General features: G+C 41.1%; 1 protein-coding gene across 1 annotated transcript; it reads right to left on the bottom strand.

Annotated features, from left to right (window-relative positions):
* Positions 1-174: 174 nt before the first annotated feature.
* rev1 (REV1 DNA directed polymerase) lies at positions 175-18,045 on the bottom strand. The gene is given in 23 exon segments (XM_034213803.1): positions 175-1,981; positions 2,075-2,177; positions 2,561-2,705; positions 2,793-2,995; positions 3,101-3,200; positions 3,653-3,805; positions 3,808-3,933; positions 4,710-4,903; positions 6,132-6,358; positions 6,823-6,995; positions 9,098-9,318; positions 9,407-9,526; positions 10,157-10,311; positions 10,410-10,538; positions 11,569-11,695; positions 11,812-11,922; positions 12,045-12,143; positions 12,879-13,708; positions 14,137-14,637; positions 14,922-15,090; positions 15,686-15,818; positions 16,873-16,939; positions 17,756-18,045. Coding segments are annotated over 22 exon segments (4,197 nt in total). The 5' UTR covers position 16,939; positions 17,756-18,045; the 3' UTR covers positions 175-1,869.
* Positions 18,046-18,267: the final 222 nt, after the last annotated feature.

Below are 18,267 nucleotides of genomic sequence, written 5' to 3'. Positions count from 1 at the left end.
GGATTTCATGCCTGCAAGAAGAGGATAGCCTTGTTTTTCAAGACTAGCCATTTGTTCATATTTTTAATTTGTAAAATCACCATTTTCAAATAATATTTTAAGAACCGACATAGTCATGGTTGGAAACCATCCTAAAATGCAGGATATATATAATCAATGACAAAGACACATCAATGAATACAGAATTTACAGTTTATTACCAAGATTTTAGAAAACTTACAAACAATTTCACAGCTTCAGGTCTTCAGGCACAAGCCAGTTTAGAGAAGACAAGACTGGCCAGTTTTAACTCCTGGCCATTCCTTCCAGAAAGATATGACAGGTGAAGAGAAGCAAACATCTGGAAAGTGAGCGGAGACTTACACATTCTGAATTACATTCATTTCAACAAGTTGAAAACATAAACGATTGATTTGGTTTGCATATTGGGGATACTGCTTTGAGAAACCTTTCCAACCACACGTACATAATGTCCTGCATGGTGAGATCACAAGCTAGCCAGCCAGCCGCATCTGCTGAGTACTTCTAATCACCAATCATAACGTTAAATCACAGAAATACAATGATGTAGCCACAAGCCATACACATGTATCAGGAAACGTCTCCATTGAATGAAGTACACAAGTACAAACATTGAGTTAAAAATCAGCTCACCTGGTCAAATCCAGCATTATCTCAATATTCAGATTTGTGACTAAGCTGGAACACTAGAAAAGATTTTCTGCAGATACAAAGGCTGTATGAAACTTACATTATCTTGAAGGGACATCTCATCTGCTAGTGAAAAAAACAACTGCGTAGGCTACTTATTGATCACCATAACCCCTGTCATCATCCGCAGAGTCAGAGTGCTACTGAGAATCAACAGTTAACCTCACAGGAAGTGCTTTGACCAGCTTCCATGTTGGAACACTTACAAACAATTAGAGATTGAGGAGATTTTACAATTTAGAGACAGTTACTAAGAATTCACTACATGTAAACAATACAAGAGGTAAATCCTCCACGTACATATTTTTCTTTAAACAAGTGTCTTTAAAAACATTATTTACATTCTATAATAACAAGGTTTGGCACTTTTTTTTGCAAGAGAAGAGGAATAGATACTACTGTATGCAGCAGACTATGTTTTGTTGGCTTTTTTTGAGACAGCAGTAGTAGATACATCACAGGTTAGTCCAAGTAGCTCGGAGCACCAAGGAAATGTTTTGTCCTTTATCCATAAGTCCTAAGTCTGAGGAGTGCTACAACCCTAACCGATTCTGAAATCTCTAAAAGGTGCTTTGTGTTTTAACATGACGATTATGTTTTCATTTTAAACCTTATTTAACTGCAAAAGAAACATAGAAATGTGCCTGTGACTTACATTATTCAAACCTTCGGATCACATAATGGAAATCAGGAGGGACATTTTAAATCTTATAAGACCTGTTTTTTTTTTAATAAGAAACAGTTAAAACTCCGCCTGCAAAAATCAGTATATAAAACTTTATATATTTAGAAAAGAACTCCATATGGAAAATGATGGATTTTCAAAAAAGCGCTACAATTATCACTATTCTGAGTTTTGGTGAGTAGTTTATTAGTACTTGTCCTGCTTTTAAGTTTGTGTTCCTTTTAAAAGAAAAGTACCGAAATCACTTAACTGTACACACTCTTGTCTAATACTGTTATGGCTCCTGTAACACTTTCACATGTCGAGTGTGTGAAGTCGTTAAATTGTGTCTTACTCTCGCCACTGAGAACAGGGTGTTGAGCAGGAAAAGCATCATTTAGACGTCATCATTTGTATTGCAGATGTCCTTGTGATAGTAACAAAACAAAAAGGGTGTCATGGTAACACACAGTGAACACAGTGCACCTTCCTCTTCATGCTACCTTCAGGGTGCTACCATACGTCTGCTGCACTACCAACTGCACGTTGTCTAGAATAAAGTCGAAAGCCATGCTCCAAACCGACTCCAGCGACCGCTGCATGAGCCTGCAGGGAAAACACCAGAGATAAGGAATACATTCAAATAAGAACATAAAGGCGGGGGGATGTGGGGGAATGCAGGGGGGGGGCGGTACCTACCTTTTCATATATTTTATAATCAAATCCAATTTCTCCAGATCTTTATCCTCGATCAGATCAGTGCAGAACTTCACCACCTGCAGGATGTCCTCCTCCATGGGTTCTAACAAAAGTGGAAAAAAGTGATTAAAATGCATAACAGCATAGGTAATTACATAAGTAGGCACTATGAGACAACTGTTCTTTACTGTACGACTAAAACTAACACATTTTAAGATTATTTTCTAGATAGTTTGGTGCTGAAAATAGTCAAAAATGTAAATCCAACTCTCTGAAAGACCTAAATATTTTCTCAAAACGTCTTTTGTTGTCAGTCCAAAACCCAAATATATTCAGTTCATCATGATATAAAAACATATAAAACACAAAAAGCAGGATATCTCCATATTTCAGATTCTGATTTCATGCATAAAAAATACTTGTGTTATTTTACTGTGGATCAAATAAGTGATATGTTAACCATTGCAGCTCTGCTTCACAGTATACCTGTTATGGTGGTGACCCATTCCCGTAGCAGCGTCCTAATGTCCGTCATGTCGTAGGCTCCGGCCAGCACAGGAGCAGGGCGGGGGATGAATTTGGACCCTGCGATGTCTGCTTTAGGGTTTGACGTGGAGGGACCGTTTTCCGTCTACGAAGGAAAAAAAAAAAGGTGTGAGCCATAAATTATCTTCACACACTGCCACCGTGTTTATGAAGGAAACTGTTCTTGACTTACCTTCAATGTGTTTATTGGTTCCCGTGGTTTTAGAGGGGGGGGCAGGGTTTTGGCCGGGCTGTTTGTCGTGTTTCGTCTCTTTACAGGCGAGGGACCTTTTTTAACGGGACTCCCTGCATTTTTTCTCTTGTAGCGCCGCTTCACCCGACCAACTCCAACTCCCGGCTGTTTGAGCTGCAGCAGAGGATTCTTCTGCTCCACTGCTGAGAAACCAACAGGGAAAACATGAGACAAAGAGAATATCGCTGCTTATATTAATAGTCGAAAAAAGCTCAACTCATTCCTAACAAATCCCCCTGGAGACTTACATATTTTTGCCTGAGGCTGGACATGTGTTACTCGGTTGTAGGCATTCTTCAGTTCGTCCTGCAGCTCTTTGGGAAGGGCGGCAAATACGTCCGGATCAACCTGCAGGCAGGAAGCAGGAAGACTTAGTAAAACAGGACAACTAGTCGCAAACGTGTTTCACTATATACCACAGTTGTCAATAAACTGTTAGACGGAATTTACTGTAAAAGATAGAAATATTGATATTAAGTAAATAATCCAGCGCCTCTTAAATCACGCTCTTGGACAGTTGTTATAGACGTACTCTCGTAATTTGGTTGAATTCCGTTGACCAAAAACAGAATGAAATGAATGATATATAATGTAATATATTATTAAATTAGTTAAATATTACTGACAGTATTTCTTTTTTAATAGGTGACATTTTATATGTTACATTTTAAATTACAGCTTTTCTGTATAATTTGTGACGGATAAAAGGTGCTTCTTAAAGACATGATTTATTAATATTTTTTTACCATGCAATGCAGATGATGTCCTAAAGGCTAAATCTCAATGGGTTGCCTTCCTACCTGTGAGAAGTGTGGTAGTTCCAGAACAATCCCCGGACTGTCGGGCTGGTCTGGGAGCTGAAGCAGCAGCGTGCCGGCGGGGGGCGTGTACAGCGCTGAGGCAGCAGGACGAGGGGGGGAGGGGGGGCGAGACCTCACAGAGGGAGGCGGGGGGGGGAGGAGCGGGGGGGCGTCGGGCTGGGGGGGCGACGGTGGCTCGAGGTCCTGTCCCGGTTGGTCCACGACTGCTCCACCTGCTCTCTCAGATCTGCAGGCAGCGCCTCCAACACAGAGCGATCCACCTGGGGAGGAAACGCACGTTTTTAGAGCCAGCATTTTGTTTTTATAAAAAAAAGGCCACCTAATCGTGACGTCTGTAGTCAACACACTATAAAAGACTACAATTCCCACGGGGCCTGCGCTAAAGTGACAGAGATGGGCAACCTGTTAGAAAGACTCCACCGAGGCACAGTTTTTAACCGTTCAACTTCCATTTAGGTTACCAAGCTACATAAGCCTTAACAAAGAAAGAAAGCAAGAAAGAATACCTAAGTTGTTTTTCATTTTATTTGAGTTTTGCCTCTTTGTTTTGACTATTGTAAAGGCCTCTTTTCTTTGTTGTATGTGTAAAAGTGTGTTATTTTATTTTGAACAAACCCATTGCATAATATCATCCAAACCATCAACTGTAAGTAACACAAATATAAAGGAAAGAAAACGAGTTGGAAATGTCTGTTTAGGGCGTCTATCGGCTTGATAGAAAACAAGGAAGGAAGCCACGACACAACTTGTTTAAAACATTTAACCGTTCAGCTCCTGCAATCACTCAGATATCTCCTTCACAAAACCAAAAAGGATACATTTAGAACAAGGTAAAAATAGAATAAATAAATAATAATGAAAGTATATTTTTGTTATGGAGTAAATCATGATACCATGAGCATGCATAACATAACACTGTAACCTCCCCTCACCATGTGTGTGAGCCCTGTCCTTGTCTTGTATTGTTGTGTTTCCTGTCTTTGAAAATATACAATACAATCTTAATGATGAAAAGATATCTCCTTCAAGTCCTTACCTGTGAAGGGGAGGGGATTTCGATACTGAAGTTGAGACGTGCTCGGGAGTTTTTGGGAGTGTGTCTGCCTGCGTGCTGGTCTCTGCTCGTCCCAGGGACCGGCTCGGGGGAGGACAGAGGACGAGGAGTGGAGCTGGAGGACGGGCCCACGTTTAGGGAAGAATTCTCCTGATGTGAGCGGTCGTCTGCAAGTTCTGTAACATTGATGTTAAACAGAATAGATTTCAGAATCAGAACCAAAATACCTTTATTCGTCCCACAGAGGGGACATTTACATCGTTACAGCAGAAAAGAGCCAGCTTAATGTTACCTAGGAAGCATGCATACAAAAGTATTAAAGATAAACAAATTATAATCAAATAAAAAAAAGTTTTAATAAGTTACACATTTTACAAACAACACATCCTGTAACAGTTCTGAGGATTTAGCAGCCAGGTATATATTGCACAGTTATTAACGGCATATATATATTGCACATAGTTGGTTGGTATTTAACAACAAGGGGTGTTATAGACCAGTGTTTTTCAAAGTGGGGGCCCCGACCCCCCGGGGGGCCGCCAGGGGGCGCCAAGGGGGTCATGCAAAGTTTGAGGGAAAGGGGAATTCTTTTTTTTTAAGTTACATTTTTTTTTGGGATTTTATTAATAACTGCATATCTATCAATCTATGTGTCCTTTGATGCCAATCTTTTCATATTTTTTACTTATTCATATATATATATATATAATATATTTTTTTTAAATAACACGACCGCCCTTCAAGCCAATCAGAATCGAGCTGCCGCTACTAAGAGTGAAACTGAGTATCTGCTCAGCTTTTGGAGCAAGTGAGAGCTAGTGAATATTTCGCTCTGCAGCTGGATGAGAGCACGGATGTAGCAAATATTGATGTTTATATGAATATAAATATGTTTATTGTTAATATTACTGTTGAATATTATATATAATATTATTAAGGCATAAGTAGCTTTCAAAAATGCTTAAAATATATGTTAATTGTTCATATTACTGTTCAAAATTATATAATATTATAAAGACAGAAATCACTTTAAAAATGCTTTAAAAATATGTTTACTGTTGATATTACTGTTTAATATTGTGTTAAGAATGTTTATAACAGAAGACACAATGAATGTAATAAATGACAAACAAAAGATAAATACAAAACATTTTAGAAGAATAACTGATTATTAATTATTAATACAAATATATATTAAGAAAATGTATTAATCTGTATGATTAATTTGTCATATTATCCATCATAATGTACTGATCATTTAAAAAAAAAATTGCAACAGGGGGGTCCCCGCCAGATGATAATGCTATATGGGGTCTTTGGCATGGCAAAGTTTGGGAACCCCTGTTATAGACGACACAGACGACAACAAAGATACAACCTGAAACACAGAGACTTTACACTGACCTATTTTTCTGGATCTGCCACTTCCCTGGCGTAGAAACATTTGTTTGATGGAGCGAGACCCGGGGCCCGCGGAGTCCTGGGGGCCGGAGTGGTGTCCGTCGAGGAGCTGGACCTGGATGCCGATCCCCCTCATCTCCTGGACCTGAAGCTTCATGGCGTGGAACAGCTTGATGACCGCAGCGGCGATCAGCTGACCGCTGTCTGTGGACTGAGCGAGCATCACAGTCCTGACGGAGGACACGGAGAGCAATGGAGAGAGGACATTATAAATCACACACAGGGATTATGGTACAGATGCACTTTTTTCAATTTTCTTTTTTTTTTTAAAGCTGACGTGCCGAATTAAGATTTTCTCCATTTTCTGTTTTCTTCATTTTCTTAGAAATAAAATACAAAAATGGAAATTGAATTGTACGTCCATGACTATTAAAAAAAATACTTTTCTCCCAAACGGCACCAGCTTACAGAACCTTCTTGTCTTACAGGTTGTTTCTACACAGCTTATTTAGGATTTTAATGTGTCAGCTTTATGTCCTCCTGGCAACACTGAAGAACTTCCACACCAACGACATGATGTACTCTTACATACGACAGTGATTGGCTGGTCACTGGTCGATCAGCTGACAACAGTCCGGTTCTTCTGACCAGCGGTTCTGTTTGATCAGAGCATTGTTGACGGTCGCTCTCTCACCTGGCGAGGTTGTCACATATGCCATGACCTCCGTATTTAGCCGGCTCCAGTGGCGCTCCAGCCTTGCGCACCATGACCTTCAGGGTCACTCTGCGGCCCCGCAGCCCGGCGTCTTGTAAACGTTTCTGCACCTCCATGGACAAGTTATTGAGGAAAGACTCAGCCTCGTCAACCTGGACACAGAGGGAGGGGGAGAGAGGGTTGGAGAACAGTGGGAAATGGGGAGAAGATAAGAATCTTTGCAGTCACTTTTTCTTATTTTATCTTAAAATCATTATTGTGATGGTAGCACAGGTAATTAAAGGGATAGTGGAAATCCGCGAATTTTGGGTTTAACTTATGTATTTGTATTAAAAATAAGCATAATAAACAATTTTTTTTAATTTCATGCGCCTAGTTTCATTTTATTTTCAATTTTACTGCGCCCTCTCAATGAAACGAAATACTTCGGGAATCGTCGGGAATCTTCGGGTGATGGCGAGAGCAAAGGAAGACGGGCACAAACAATGGCGGACATTCAATAGCATTTGCATGTGAATAGCCGACCTTTATTATGGTGAATAGATGTGTTTTGTATGGCTGTAGTGCGACAGCAAATGCAGAGAATGGCGTATCGACGCATGCGTTTCCAAGAAACCCAGCCATTCGTCGTCAGTGGGTGAAATTTGTTCAGATAACACGGGCAAACTTCACGGAGCCGAAGCTGACGAGTAATTCGGCAGTCGTGTGCTCCCGTCATTTTACTGACGATTGTTTCGAGATTCCTCGGTCTCTAGCTCAAATTGAAAGTGGAATACATAAGAAGTGAGTATTTTATTATGTTTTCTTGTTGATTTAATGCATCATTAGCCTGTACCATTTTGTACAACGCCATTTATCCGGTACACAGTGTCGAATGTGTACACTACAGTCATCATATAGACATGATAGACTAACAGTACTGTGAGTACAGCCTACACTTGACAGGCAGCCTGGCTATCCTAGGATGTTGTTTACTTTCTCTTTTCTGGCTGATAGCTCCAGGAATTCGAGGTCTTACAGTGATGACATTACATGTGTGGAATCTGTGGAGTCTCAGCTTTAAATCGTATATCTTGTTTGTGCAGTTAAGATAGTAATAAGGGCATTTCTACCGTGTGTTGTGTGTAAAAAAGCGTTAGCATTAGTTAGCATTGTTTCGCTCAATGCTAATTCAAAGGCTTGGTATTACTCTTGTGTTTTTTCTAGCTAACAATTGTTCTTATTGTCAGTTAGCGGAGTTTCTTACCTTTAAAAGGGTATGAAACATTAATAGTTTCATAAATGTTAAGAAGCCCTGAGACATGTGAGAGAGAAAAAACGGTGGGAGGGGTCCACTGGGGGGACCTTCGGGCTTAACTGGTTAACAATGATTAATATTTGTAAAGGCTACAGGTGATCTTAAGATGCGTGAGCTATGCTTAGGGACCTACCAGTCAAGATTATTTGTGCGTAGGGGTGCATCATCTGGCGCCTGGTCCTGGTCATCCTCGCCATTGCCCATGCCGTGAACCATCACCTCGGGCTCGGGCTCGAACAAATAAGGACGTAATGGTCCATCGTCTGGCTCAATATTGTCCCCATCGTCGCTTACTGAACCGGATTCAGATTCAGTTCCTAAAACGACATTTTCGTAGGAAAGCCGAGAGGATGTTTCTGACTCGCTATCATCACTGGATACCTCGTACAATCCTTCTTCTTTGTCTGGTATATTTGCCCTTCCACGTTCATTCTGCATAGACGCCATGGTTTGTTATCGTATCGTCTTCCTGAGTTTTCGTCACTTCCGGTTTGGCTGAGTCGAACATTTCGTTTCTAAAAAACTTCGGGGAAGCTGCAATAAAGTGCTTCTAACATGCGTAAGGCAATTATTATATTTTTTTAATCAGGTGTGATTGTTTTGGTACGTAATTATGCTTGTATATAAGTTCAAACCAAACTATTTGAGGTTCCATTTCCACTATCCCTTTAAGTAAAATACAGTGAATGAAAGCAGTACACATTTTTCTATTTGCAATGCTTGTTTTTATTTATTTTCACTTCTTTGGTGTTTTAATCTCTAGTATAACTAGTAGTAAATAACTAGAAATTGTATTTATTTCTGGGGATATTTTGAAATAATCTTTTCTAGATTGATAGCGATCATATACAGTAGCCCACCTGTGCATTTGCTCATGTCTTTCTTTTCTTTAAGTATGCACAAATAAAGAACTACAGAAATAATAACTGAAACATGACAGAGAGAGGTCGGTCTAACCTTAGTGAAGCGGATGTTGTAGTTCATCTCAGCAGAGACAGACTTCCTCTCCTTCTCGTAGCGGACGGGCCGCTCGTCGAGGCCCCTGCAAAAGCGGAACAGAGTCTGTCCGGTCCGGGGTCCGAACTTCTTCTGCAGCTGAGACAGAGAAACCTGCTGGAGATCCCCACACGACCGCACACCCATTCCTGCCAGCTTCCTGCCCATTACAGGCCCCACACCTGGATACAAAAAACAACAATCAATCAAATATTTTCTACAGGAAACACTGTATGTGTACGGTCATGACCAGCAGGTGGAGCTGTGTACCTGGCAGGCTGGTCACTGGCAGCTCTCTGATGAAATCATCCACCTCTTCAGGCTTCAGGAGGTGCTGTCCGTCCGGCTTGGCCTTTCGGGTCGCCAGCCGAGCCAGAAGGATGTTGGACCCTGAACAGAAGAGCAGTTTGAGTCTGTAACTGTGAAACTGTTATAATGTCTCAACACCTAAATATGTAACTTATGTCACTTGTTTGTTATTTTTAATTGCCGATACTCATTTTTAGCCATGGTTGTCTACTTATTTGTCTTCATTTTGATTCTATTACTAATGTGTGCTTTCCTTCCCTATATTTAATACGTTAGCTTACTCTTTTTGTACCTGCTATGCCACTTTTGCCCTAACACTGTAAATGTTCCCGCTGTGGGAATAATAACGATTCAAGATGCAAAGGTTTTATTGTCATATGTACAATGGCAATGAAATTCTTCTGACCTGAGCTCCTCCAACAACGCAACATATATAATAAAATACAAAAATACAAAGTAGTGCAAAAAGTCTATATACACGTAAATAGAACATGATATGTAAAAGAACAGAATATGAAATTAAATAATGTACGTTAAGACAAAATTAAATACGGTTTATTGCGGTGATAACTATTTTTATAAATAAGTATATTGCAAGATGACAAACAGGAATGTTTATCGGGGCGCTTAACAGAGCTCAGGAATTTTGATTCTGATCAAATAGAAACACTGTCTTGATGTATTTTACAGTACAGACCCACAGAAACTCACCCATGCCCACTGAAGCACAGCATCCCGTTTTCTCCTTGATGTCGGCTCTGATGGTGCGGGCCAGATCTTGAGGGTCGATGCGCAGCTCGGCCAGCAGAGCAGAACCGTCAATTAGCAGCTCATCACAGCTCAGAGCCTCGATGTCATGGGTGTAACTGCAGAGAACAAATTCAATGAGAAGGCGTGCCTCATGTCATTGTGCCTGTAAGAGGACAGGGAAGTGAGTGAGAAAAGAGCAGGGAGTTCTTCTTACCCGGCCAGAGTCTCATACATGGTGAGAGCCACCTCTTTGTACGCCTCAAAATCATACGGGACCGACTGCAGCGAGGGACAGAGCTGTTTGGCTTTTCCAAAATACATCCCGTTCTTCACGCCCGCCTGCCTGTGAGAGGGAACCACTTACAGTGAGTACAAAACATGGAGTTCCCACACCTTCTCAAACATAGGATTCAAGGACCAGCACAGGATGGTTGAAGACACTCATACATCAATTAAAAAGACAAAGAGGTTTGAATGAGTGAACACCTCTCAATGTTACTGTTTTACAGTGATGGGAGACTTTGTGTTCTCTTTCATTATTTTACAAAACAATAGCAGTAAGTTGAGCGATAAGCATAGAGACCTCATAAAGTTGAAGAGTTGATTAAAGTAACTGTATTTGTCATTTTTGCACAAAATGTATAAATTCTTTAAACTATTAGTAAAACTTTAAATGTCTCGTGTTTATTATACTTCCAATTTCATAACCCTACCATAAATATATGACATATTTGATTGTATGGGGTTGTAACATGGACAGCATGCCCCCAGTTTGGAGAAAGCGACCCCAGAATACAATAGCTGAAGCTACGCAATGAACTAGTGATGGGAATTATGGCTCTTTGAAGGCAGCCGGATCTTATGGCTCCGTTCCTTTGAGAGAGCCGTTCAAAAGAGCCGTTCTTTTTGAAGGGGGCGGGGTTACTAGGTTTATCTGCGAAATATACCTTTTATAATTCAATCAAATTTAGCCCTGTTTTGACTTTGTACTGAAGTATTCAAAAGTAAAAATTACATTTTTAATATTAAATGATTTGCTGTGGCCAATTGTTTTCATTGCATTTACAGACCCTTGTAACTCTCTGATTGTAGAACCACGCTAAAAACAGCAGATAGCAACACCTATACAAACTGACAACAAATCTTTGCTGAGCCTAAAAATCATCATAAATAAATAACATAATGAAAATAAATATATTGCAATGCTCAAAACAGCAGCATCCAATAGTCTCTAATCCTTGGATATTATTACATGTCACTGCATGCAGGAGATCATCATATCATTCTGTCTTGCATTACTTAACAAGTCGCGACCGACACATCACTACAATGAACACCAGAAAAAATAATATCAATGAAAATTCATATCCTACCTGGCCTCATAACTGCAGGATGCAATCTCTGCCCTAGAGAGAGTCGCAGTATCCTGATCCACTCCGTTAGTATGGGGGACAGGACTGTCTTCTGATGGACTTCTGTCCAGATCCTCGTCTTCCATCTCTGAGAGGCAGAACAAACGTACATTTAGTGTCAGGATAATACAGGAAGCACACAGAGAAAATCAAGGTCAGCAGAAAGCTCCATGACACCCAGGCAGTGTGTGATGTGCTTCTCACCAGGGAGAGCATGCTTCCTCTGGTAGTACTGGTTCTCCAGCTGAGGCTGGGCCCCGGGCCTCAGGGGGACCCGGCCCTGTCCACGGCTACTGGTCACAGCTACTGGCCTCCCTGCAACACAACCATGAGATCAACCAGGAGACCGAGTGGACGTGTGAGGCTGTTCTGTTGTGTTGAATATAAACCGGTTCGCTGACAGCTCACACTTCAATACAGACAAAGAGGAGCCTTACCTTGGAGCTCTGGTCGATGTCGGATCCCCACAGACACGAAGAAACAGTCCATGTCCACGTGAAAAATACACGATTTGACACTTGTGGGTGCAGACGTACCTGACCACACAAACAAAAGCAACAAGTCAGAGGAAGGGTTCGCAAATCACGACATGAATGCAACAACTAATGATCCCCGGAGTACTCATGAATTCTGTAACTTAGTGATTAATGATCATTTAATTTGCAGAGACACATATATTAATATCTTAATTCAGAGAGCAAATATTTTGTTTATCTTTTAGAACAAGGACATGTATTTATAGTCCTTATTTGTGCTGGTTTGTCAATTCAAGATGAGAAACCACACCACTCTAAAGATGTTCTCATAGCATTTTTTGACATTCTAGTCAGGAAAAAAAGACCCATAGCGAGAATGAATGCCACTCCGTCTCTGACAGAACATGAACAGGAGAAGTTGAAGTTATGTGTCTCAGACCTTTGAGTCACCAAGACACCTAAATATAGAGGGTATGCACAGACGTCACTTTCCCACCGGCACACAACCCCCTCAGTCACACTGAACGGCTAAAGGGCAAAACGACATGGCAGCTGTAAGTTGTCAAAACTGCAGCAGTGGGGTAACATTTAAAAACTCAAGAGGTTGACCAATCACAACAGAGCCGGCCAGCTGCAGACAGGACTCTGGTTTCAGACAGAGGGTGAAAAGAGGTGCTGCAGCACAGGCAGTGTGAGAAAAATAAAGACTTTTTTGAACATTAAAGCATGGAGACATGTCCCAGTGAGGAAGAAAATACTAACATGAAACGCAAAAAGCAACCCTTCCTCTCTTACCTCCTCTGTCTGAGCGCTGGGCCACCGATTTCCTCAATCGTTCCCTCCCTGGGAAGGAGGCGCCCCCCGCTGCTTTCCTCTTACTGTGCAGCTCATTGACATACTCCGAGAAGCCGGACCTCCACGTGGAGATCTGGTGTAAACGTGAGTGAGAGTAATACTCAGAGATCAGTCCGCCTGTCTGGGCCATCAGCTGCACCGAGGACTTAGACGGCGACGGAGACTTTTCAGTGAGATGATGAGGTTTGGATGTTATGTTGGTTGAGTTTAGCGAGGCAGATGAAAAGGCATTGTGGTGACTCCCGTTCAGACGGACAGGAGAATGTGAAAGAGAGCGATGTGCGGGGGACAGAGGAGTCTTTTCTGGATGTGAATTAACTGGATGGGATGGGTGGAGCTGTTTTGGGAGTAGGTGGGTTTCCGTGGCTTTTAAAGCCTCCTGGTAGGTGGGTGGTGGAGGTTTAAGTCTCTTCTCGTTGGCTTCATGTGAACTGGATTGCTTCAGAGAGACCACAGACTGCTCGGTTTGCTTTGGAGGACTCTGGGGGAACTCATAAGGGTCGGGTTTGGTCTGAAACGGCCCTGGAGGACTGTGAGGTTTATCGTGTGAACTCTTGACTCTGCGTTGAGGCAGCTCCGTGTCATCAGAGGGTTGAGCAGGGGACAGCAGGTCCTCTGGCTTTAAGGCACCATTAACAAGGTGAGAGTGTCCATTCGTCAGATGAGCTTCCTTCACCACCTGCGGGAGAGGAGCTGCTTTGCCACACTCTTGCATTTCTTTTAATTTTGAATGGCTCATCACATCAAATGAGGTCTGCAGGAATCCATTTCTGTGGGATAAAAAGATAAAGAGAATGTGGCTCATTTAGTAAGACATTATGTTACAATGGGTGCAACGATCTCATTTAAATGAAAAACGTTCCCTCTTACTGTGTTCCTACACAATTAAGCCAGTGGATTTCCATGACCTTTCATAAATTGTATTTATGATCAAACATTGTCTAAAGCTATTTGGTCAGGTAATAAGCCCAAGCATGAAGGGTAAAAAACAGACTTTTATTTAGCAACTTTGAAATGTTAAATATTTAAATTATTTATGTAATAAGGTATTGAGTGTTGTATATGTAATAAAATAAATCTGTAAATTCAACTTCCATAACTTGGATTTTATAGAACTACAGGTCTCAAAATATTCATTATTAAAATTTCAAACTCCTTGGAGTTCCCATTTTATGGCTCATTAACTTTCCATACTCACATCTTTAACTCCACTTCCTTGCAGCTGCTGTTGTAAGAAGAGTTGCTGTGAGGTTGTTGTTGACCGGCCCTCTGGTGCTGCAGATTAGCTTGAGGTGTTTGTAAAGGGGACAGTGGGGGCTTGAGGGGGGGTTTTGTGGGGCTGGGGTTGGACAGCAGGTGGGTGTGTGAGGGGCTTATGTGCCTGGGATCTGTGTTGAGGTAAGTGGATGCTAAGTGGCTTGGCTGTGGGTTGATGAGGCGAGCAGCAGAGCTCTGCTGCACGGACTGAGGTTGGATGTTGTCTGGGTAAAGTCGACTGTGGTTCGGGGGGGGGAGGGAGTTATTCTGGCTTTCCTGGTTGAGAACAGAGCGCTGCATGCTGCGCTGCGGCAGGTGGAGCTTCTGATGGCTCGGCCCTGCCATCTCAGGCGTCTGGCGGGAAATCATAGCAGGGAAAAGCGGGCCCTTCTGATTGTAGAGCTGGTACTGCAGGCAGGGCAGGAGACACCCAGCCTGGATACTGTTTAAACAAATGAGAACATAAACACAGAATCAAGTTTATTGCCAGGTACGTTTACACATACAAGGAATTTGCTTTGGTATCTGGTGGTGTGAACAAAAACAATCTAAAAAAATAAGTTGCAAAGTAGGTAAAAAAAAAAAGAAATATATAAGAATAACCAAAAAATAATAATGTTGCATTAAAAAAGGATGCTAAAGACAAGTATTTAAACCTAATATAAATGTAACTATACAAATAAACAAGGGGGATAGCAAGATATTCTCTTGTCCCACTGAACTCACCTGTCAGTGATCCACAGCGGCCGGACGATCTTTTCCCCTTTCAGCTCCTTGATTTTGCTGTTGGGCAGGTTGTTGGTGATGATGTGAGAGGTCTTGGAGCGAGAGTAGTACATGTGGAACTGACCGCCGTGCAGCATCATCAGCCTGCGCAGCTCATCCGCACTCGGTTCTGCTCACAAACAGACAAATGAAAAATTAACCAAAAATACCCAAATAATCTATTTCTATGGTCCACACAAGACAAGAGTCAGACTTGCAGAAAAACATCACAAACACAGCAAACATTTACATGAGAAACAAATAAAGTCAGTTGTGACATGAAACATCATGTGAAAGGAACAAAAAGAAAAACACTTGTAAACTATTTTTACAGTTATATTGGACTTTTTTCTGTTTACCATCTGGATTTAGTTTTTTGTAGTGCCGAATGTTAGAGATATCATCCCTTGAGATGTTTGCCTTAATAAAAAACTCATCTACAATGCCTCTCACAGAGTTGCTCAGCATAATCCACAAACCTTGTGGGGAGAAGTTTGCTGTGGGAACTATTTTATTTCTACCTAACTACACCTGCCAGAGAGTGAGCACGAGCCTCCTGAGCAGATGCATGTTCCTTCTCTACGGTGATATGTTTGCTCAACTCAAAAGAGGGAAAATATGTATTTTTGACGCTCGGGTGACTTCAGGAACGACTGATTAATTATTGAGGGGGAAAGAGAGAAAAACTAGTGTGACAATATGGAGGTGCTGTAGCGTAGTGTTACCCGTGTATCCATTAACATAGATAGATACTCCGCTGAAAATAGTGGAGCATGACCCGTCCTTCTGCTTCTCTCTGGGGGCGTCCAATTTAAACTGCTCGTCCAGTTTAGAAAGTTTGGCAGCCATGTAGCCGCCCTGCACACAAAAAGGAGGGCAAGGTGAGAAAAAGATTTACAACTGTGCCTGCAGAATCCCACAGCTCATATGGCAATCTAGGATATCTAGGAAATGTACATATAAATTAAAAAAATGTAACAAAATAATGGCCAAAAAAAGTTTGGCCATAAAATAATACATCTTTCAAAGGAAATATTTAGTCTTGAAATGCTGTTAGGAATATCAAAATGCCTTTGTCTATGATAATAATAATAAATAATAATACACTTTATTTGCCCAAAGTGCTTTACAGAACAACAAAAACAACATCACAATATTAAAATAAACAGATAAAACATCTACAGTGATCTTAATGAAATTCCCTCGAATTAAAGCTGACAAGAAATTCACATCGGTTAAAATAAAACAATTTGAAAAAGAAAATTTAAAATGTAAAATAAAAGCAAAACAGAAAATACAGTAAAACATGGACAATTATACCAGTGGGAATTTAAAGTTGATGATGAGAATAGTACCTACATAAACAATCTGGCACCAAGCCACACTGTTTTAATGATCAGTATGTATGACAATAGGGGCACATGTATGTTACCATGGGTAACTTAGGGTTTAAAGTGTTCTGCTTCAGTTACAAGAATAACTATTGTAGGATTACTGTCTTGTCTGAATGGTGATACTACTGTTATTATGAGATGTAGTTTTGGGGCTAAATGCAGCTCTCTCACAGCTGTGTTAAAGCTTTGCCTGGCAGTCCAGCCTGAACCTAATTAGACAATGACTAGTGATCTGCTTCAGGCTCTTTGCTGCCTTAATGAAATTGCAGGGGGTGGAGAAGAAAAGGGTTGTTCACTTACAGTTTCCCAGTAATATTGTAAAACTCACTATGCATAAACCAAGGAATACCCTCTTTCCCTTGACGTAGTATTTAAAACTGAATATTCATCTTCTCGTCTACCTCCCCTAAGGTAACATTTCTCAGAGTCATGTCTACTGTTTTTATTTTCATGTCTTCATTCTGGGGTTATTTCTGCCCTACATTGTTGATTACGAGGACATGATGGCAGGTACTCACCCTCTCAGCCCAACCATTGTCATCACTGGCATTGGCTTTCTTTTTTGACCACACATCTCGACTCATACTGAAAGCAAGACAAGAAGAGTTAGACATCAGTACTGAGGAGACAAGGCAAATACAGCCTAGTGCTTTGTTCATTAATTAAGATAAGAAAGATAAACCTTTATTAAACGCCATAGGGAAATGCAGGTGTCAAAGCAGCAACAGTAATAAGAGTGAATCACGAGATAGGATAGGAACTGGAAGAGTTCACATAAGGATAATATGATACAACACAAGTAAGTAACGCTGTAAATAAAATAAAGAAATACGAGATAGCAGATATACATAAAGATAATCAGAGTATTTTTTTTTTTCAAAACTTGTTGTGTACAATTCGTTTTTGTGATGCACACAAATAGCTTTACAATCCTGATATGATGATGGATGTCAACACAAATCAGAAACATGTGTGTGCCTACTATAGTTTCATGTCAGCAGAAATGTTGTGATACTGTTTTTACGCACAGCTTTGTGTCCAAGGGCATGCCCGGGCAGGTCTGCAGACACTGACAGGTTGGTTACAACAGAGCCCCATGTGGCACTTTGTCACATCCCCAGTGCAAGCAGCTAACAGTAAGTTAGCCTAGCCACTCCAAGAAATGCTTTGTTTGTTAATCGAGAAGGTCGATGCCGCATGACAGGACTGTAACAGGGTGTCAATGATGGCAAACATACGAGTTGAGTGTTGCCATGCACTCGGGAACAAAGCTGCCAATTCAGCTAGCAGACAATAGACACAGCAACGTTACTCATAACGACTTTGCAACTTCAATGCGGTGTACATCTGTAAAAACAGTCCTGGGTAAATGATGGTAAACACAAGTGACTTATTTGTTACCTTTAATCCTGCCAGGCTGTGTTTTTCGCTACAGACTTCTCTGCAGATACAACACACAGTGCGCACTGATTACGCGGTGAGACCAAAGCAAAGCGAAATGAAAATCCTCCAGTCAGTAAACGCTAGCTCGACTCGTCAAGCTTTACTTTGTTCTTCAGATAACTCCTTTGTGTTGGGCTGAAATCCTGTTATTTTGTCTTGCTGCCACGCCATGTCTCTTCAGCGTTTTCGCTCTCCCTCCCAGTCCTTTTGCTCTCCATTTCTACCGCCCGCCTGCTGGAGCTTTTTGCTTTCTCTTTTCTCAACGAGCATCAAGTGAAACCAGCAGAACATAGTAGTTCTGGGAGGATTTTCAAAATAAAACATTCGATGACAATAAACGTTAAATGTGTGTGTACTACTGAGTCAAAATATTGAGGGAAACAGGTGGGTAATATAAATAAAGATACGTGTTAAAATGTGTTATTTTGAATACATTTGGATCCACATAATTATCTGAATATGGGGTTTAA

The sequence above is a fragment of the Gymnodraco acuticeps genome, unplaced genomic scaffold (assembly GCF_902827175.1).
Source record: "Gymnodraco acuticeps unplaced genomic scaffold, fGymAcu1.1, whole genome shotgun sequence".
Classification (NCBI taxonomy): domain Eukaryota; kingdom Metazoa; phylum Chordata; class Actinopteri; order Perciformes; family Bathydraconidae; genus Gymnodraco; species Gymnodraco acuticeps.
This window is presented reverse-complemented; position numbering and strand designations above follow the sequence as displayed.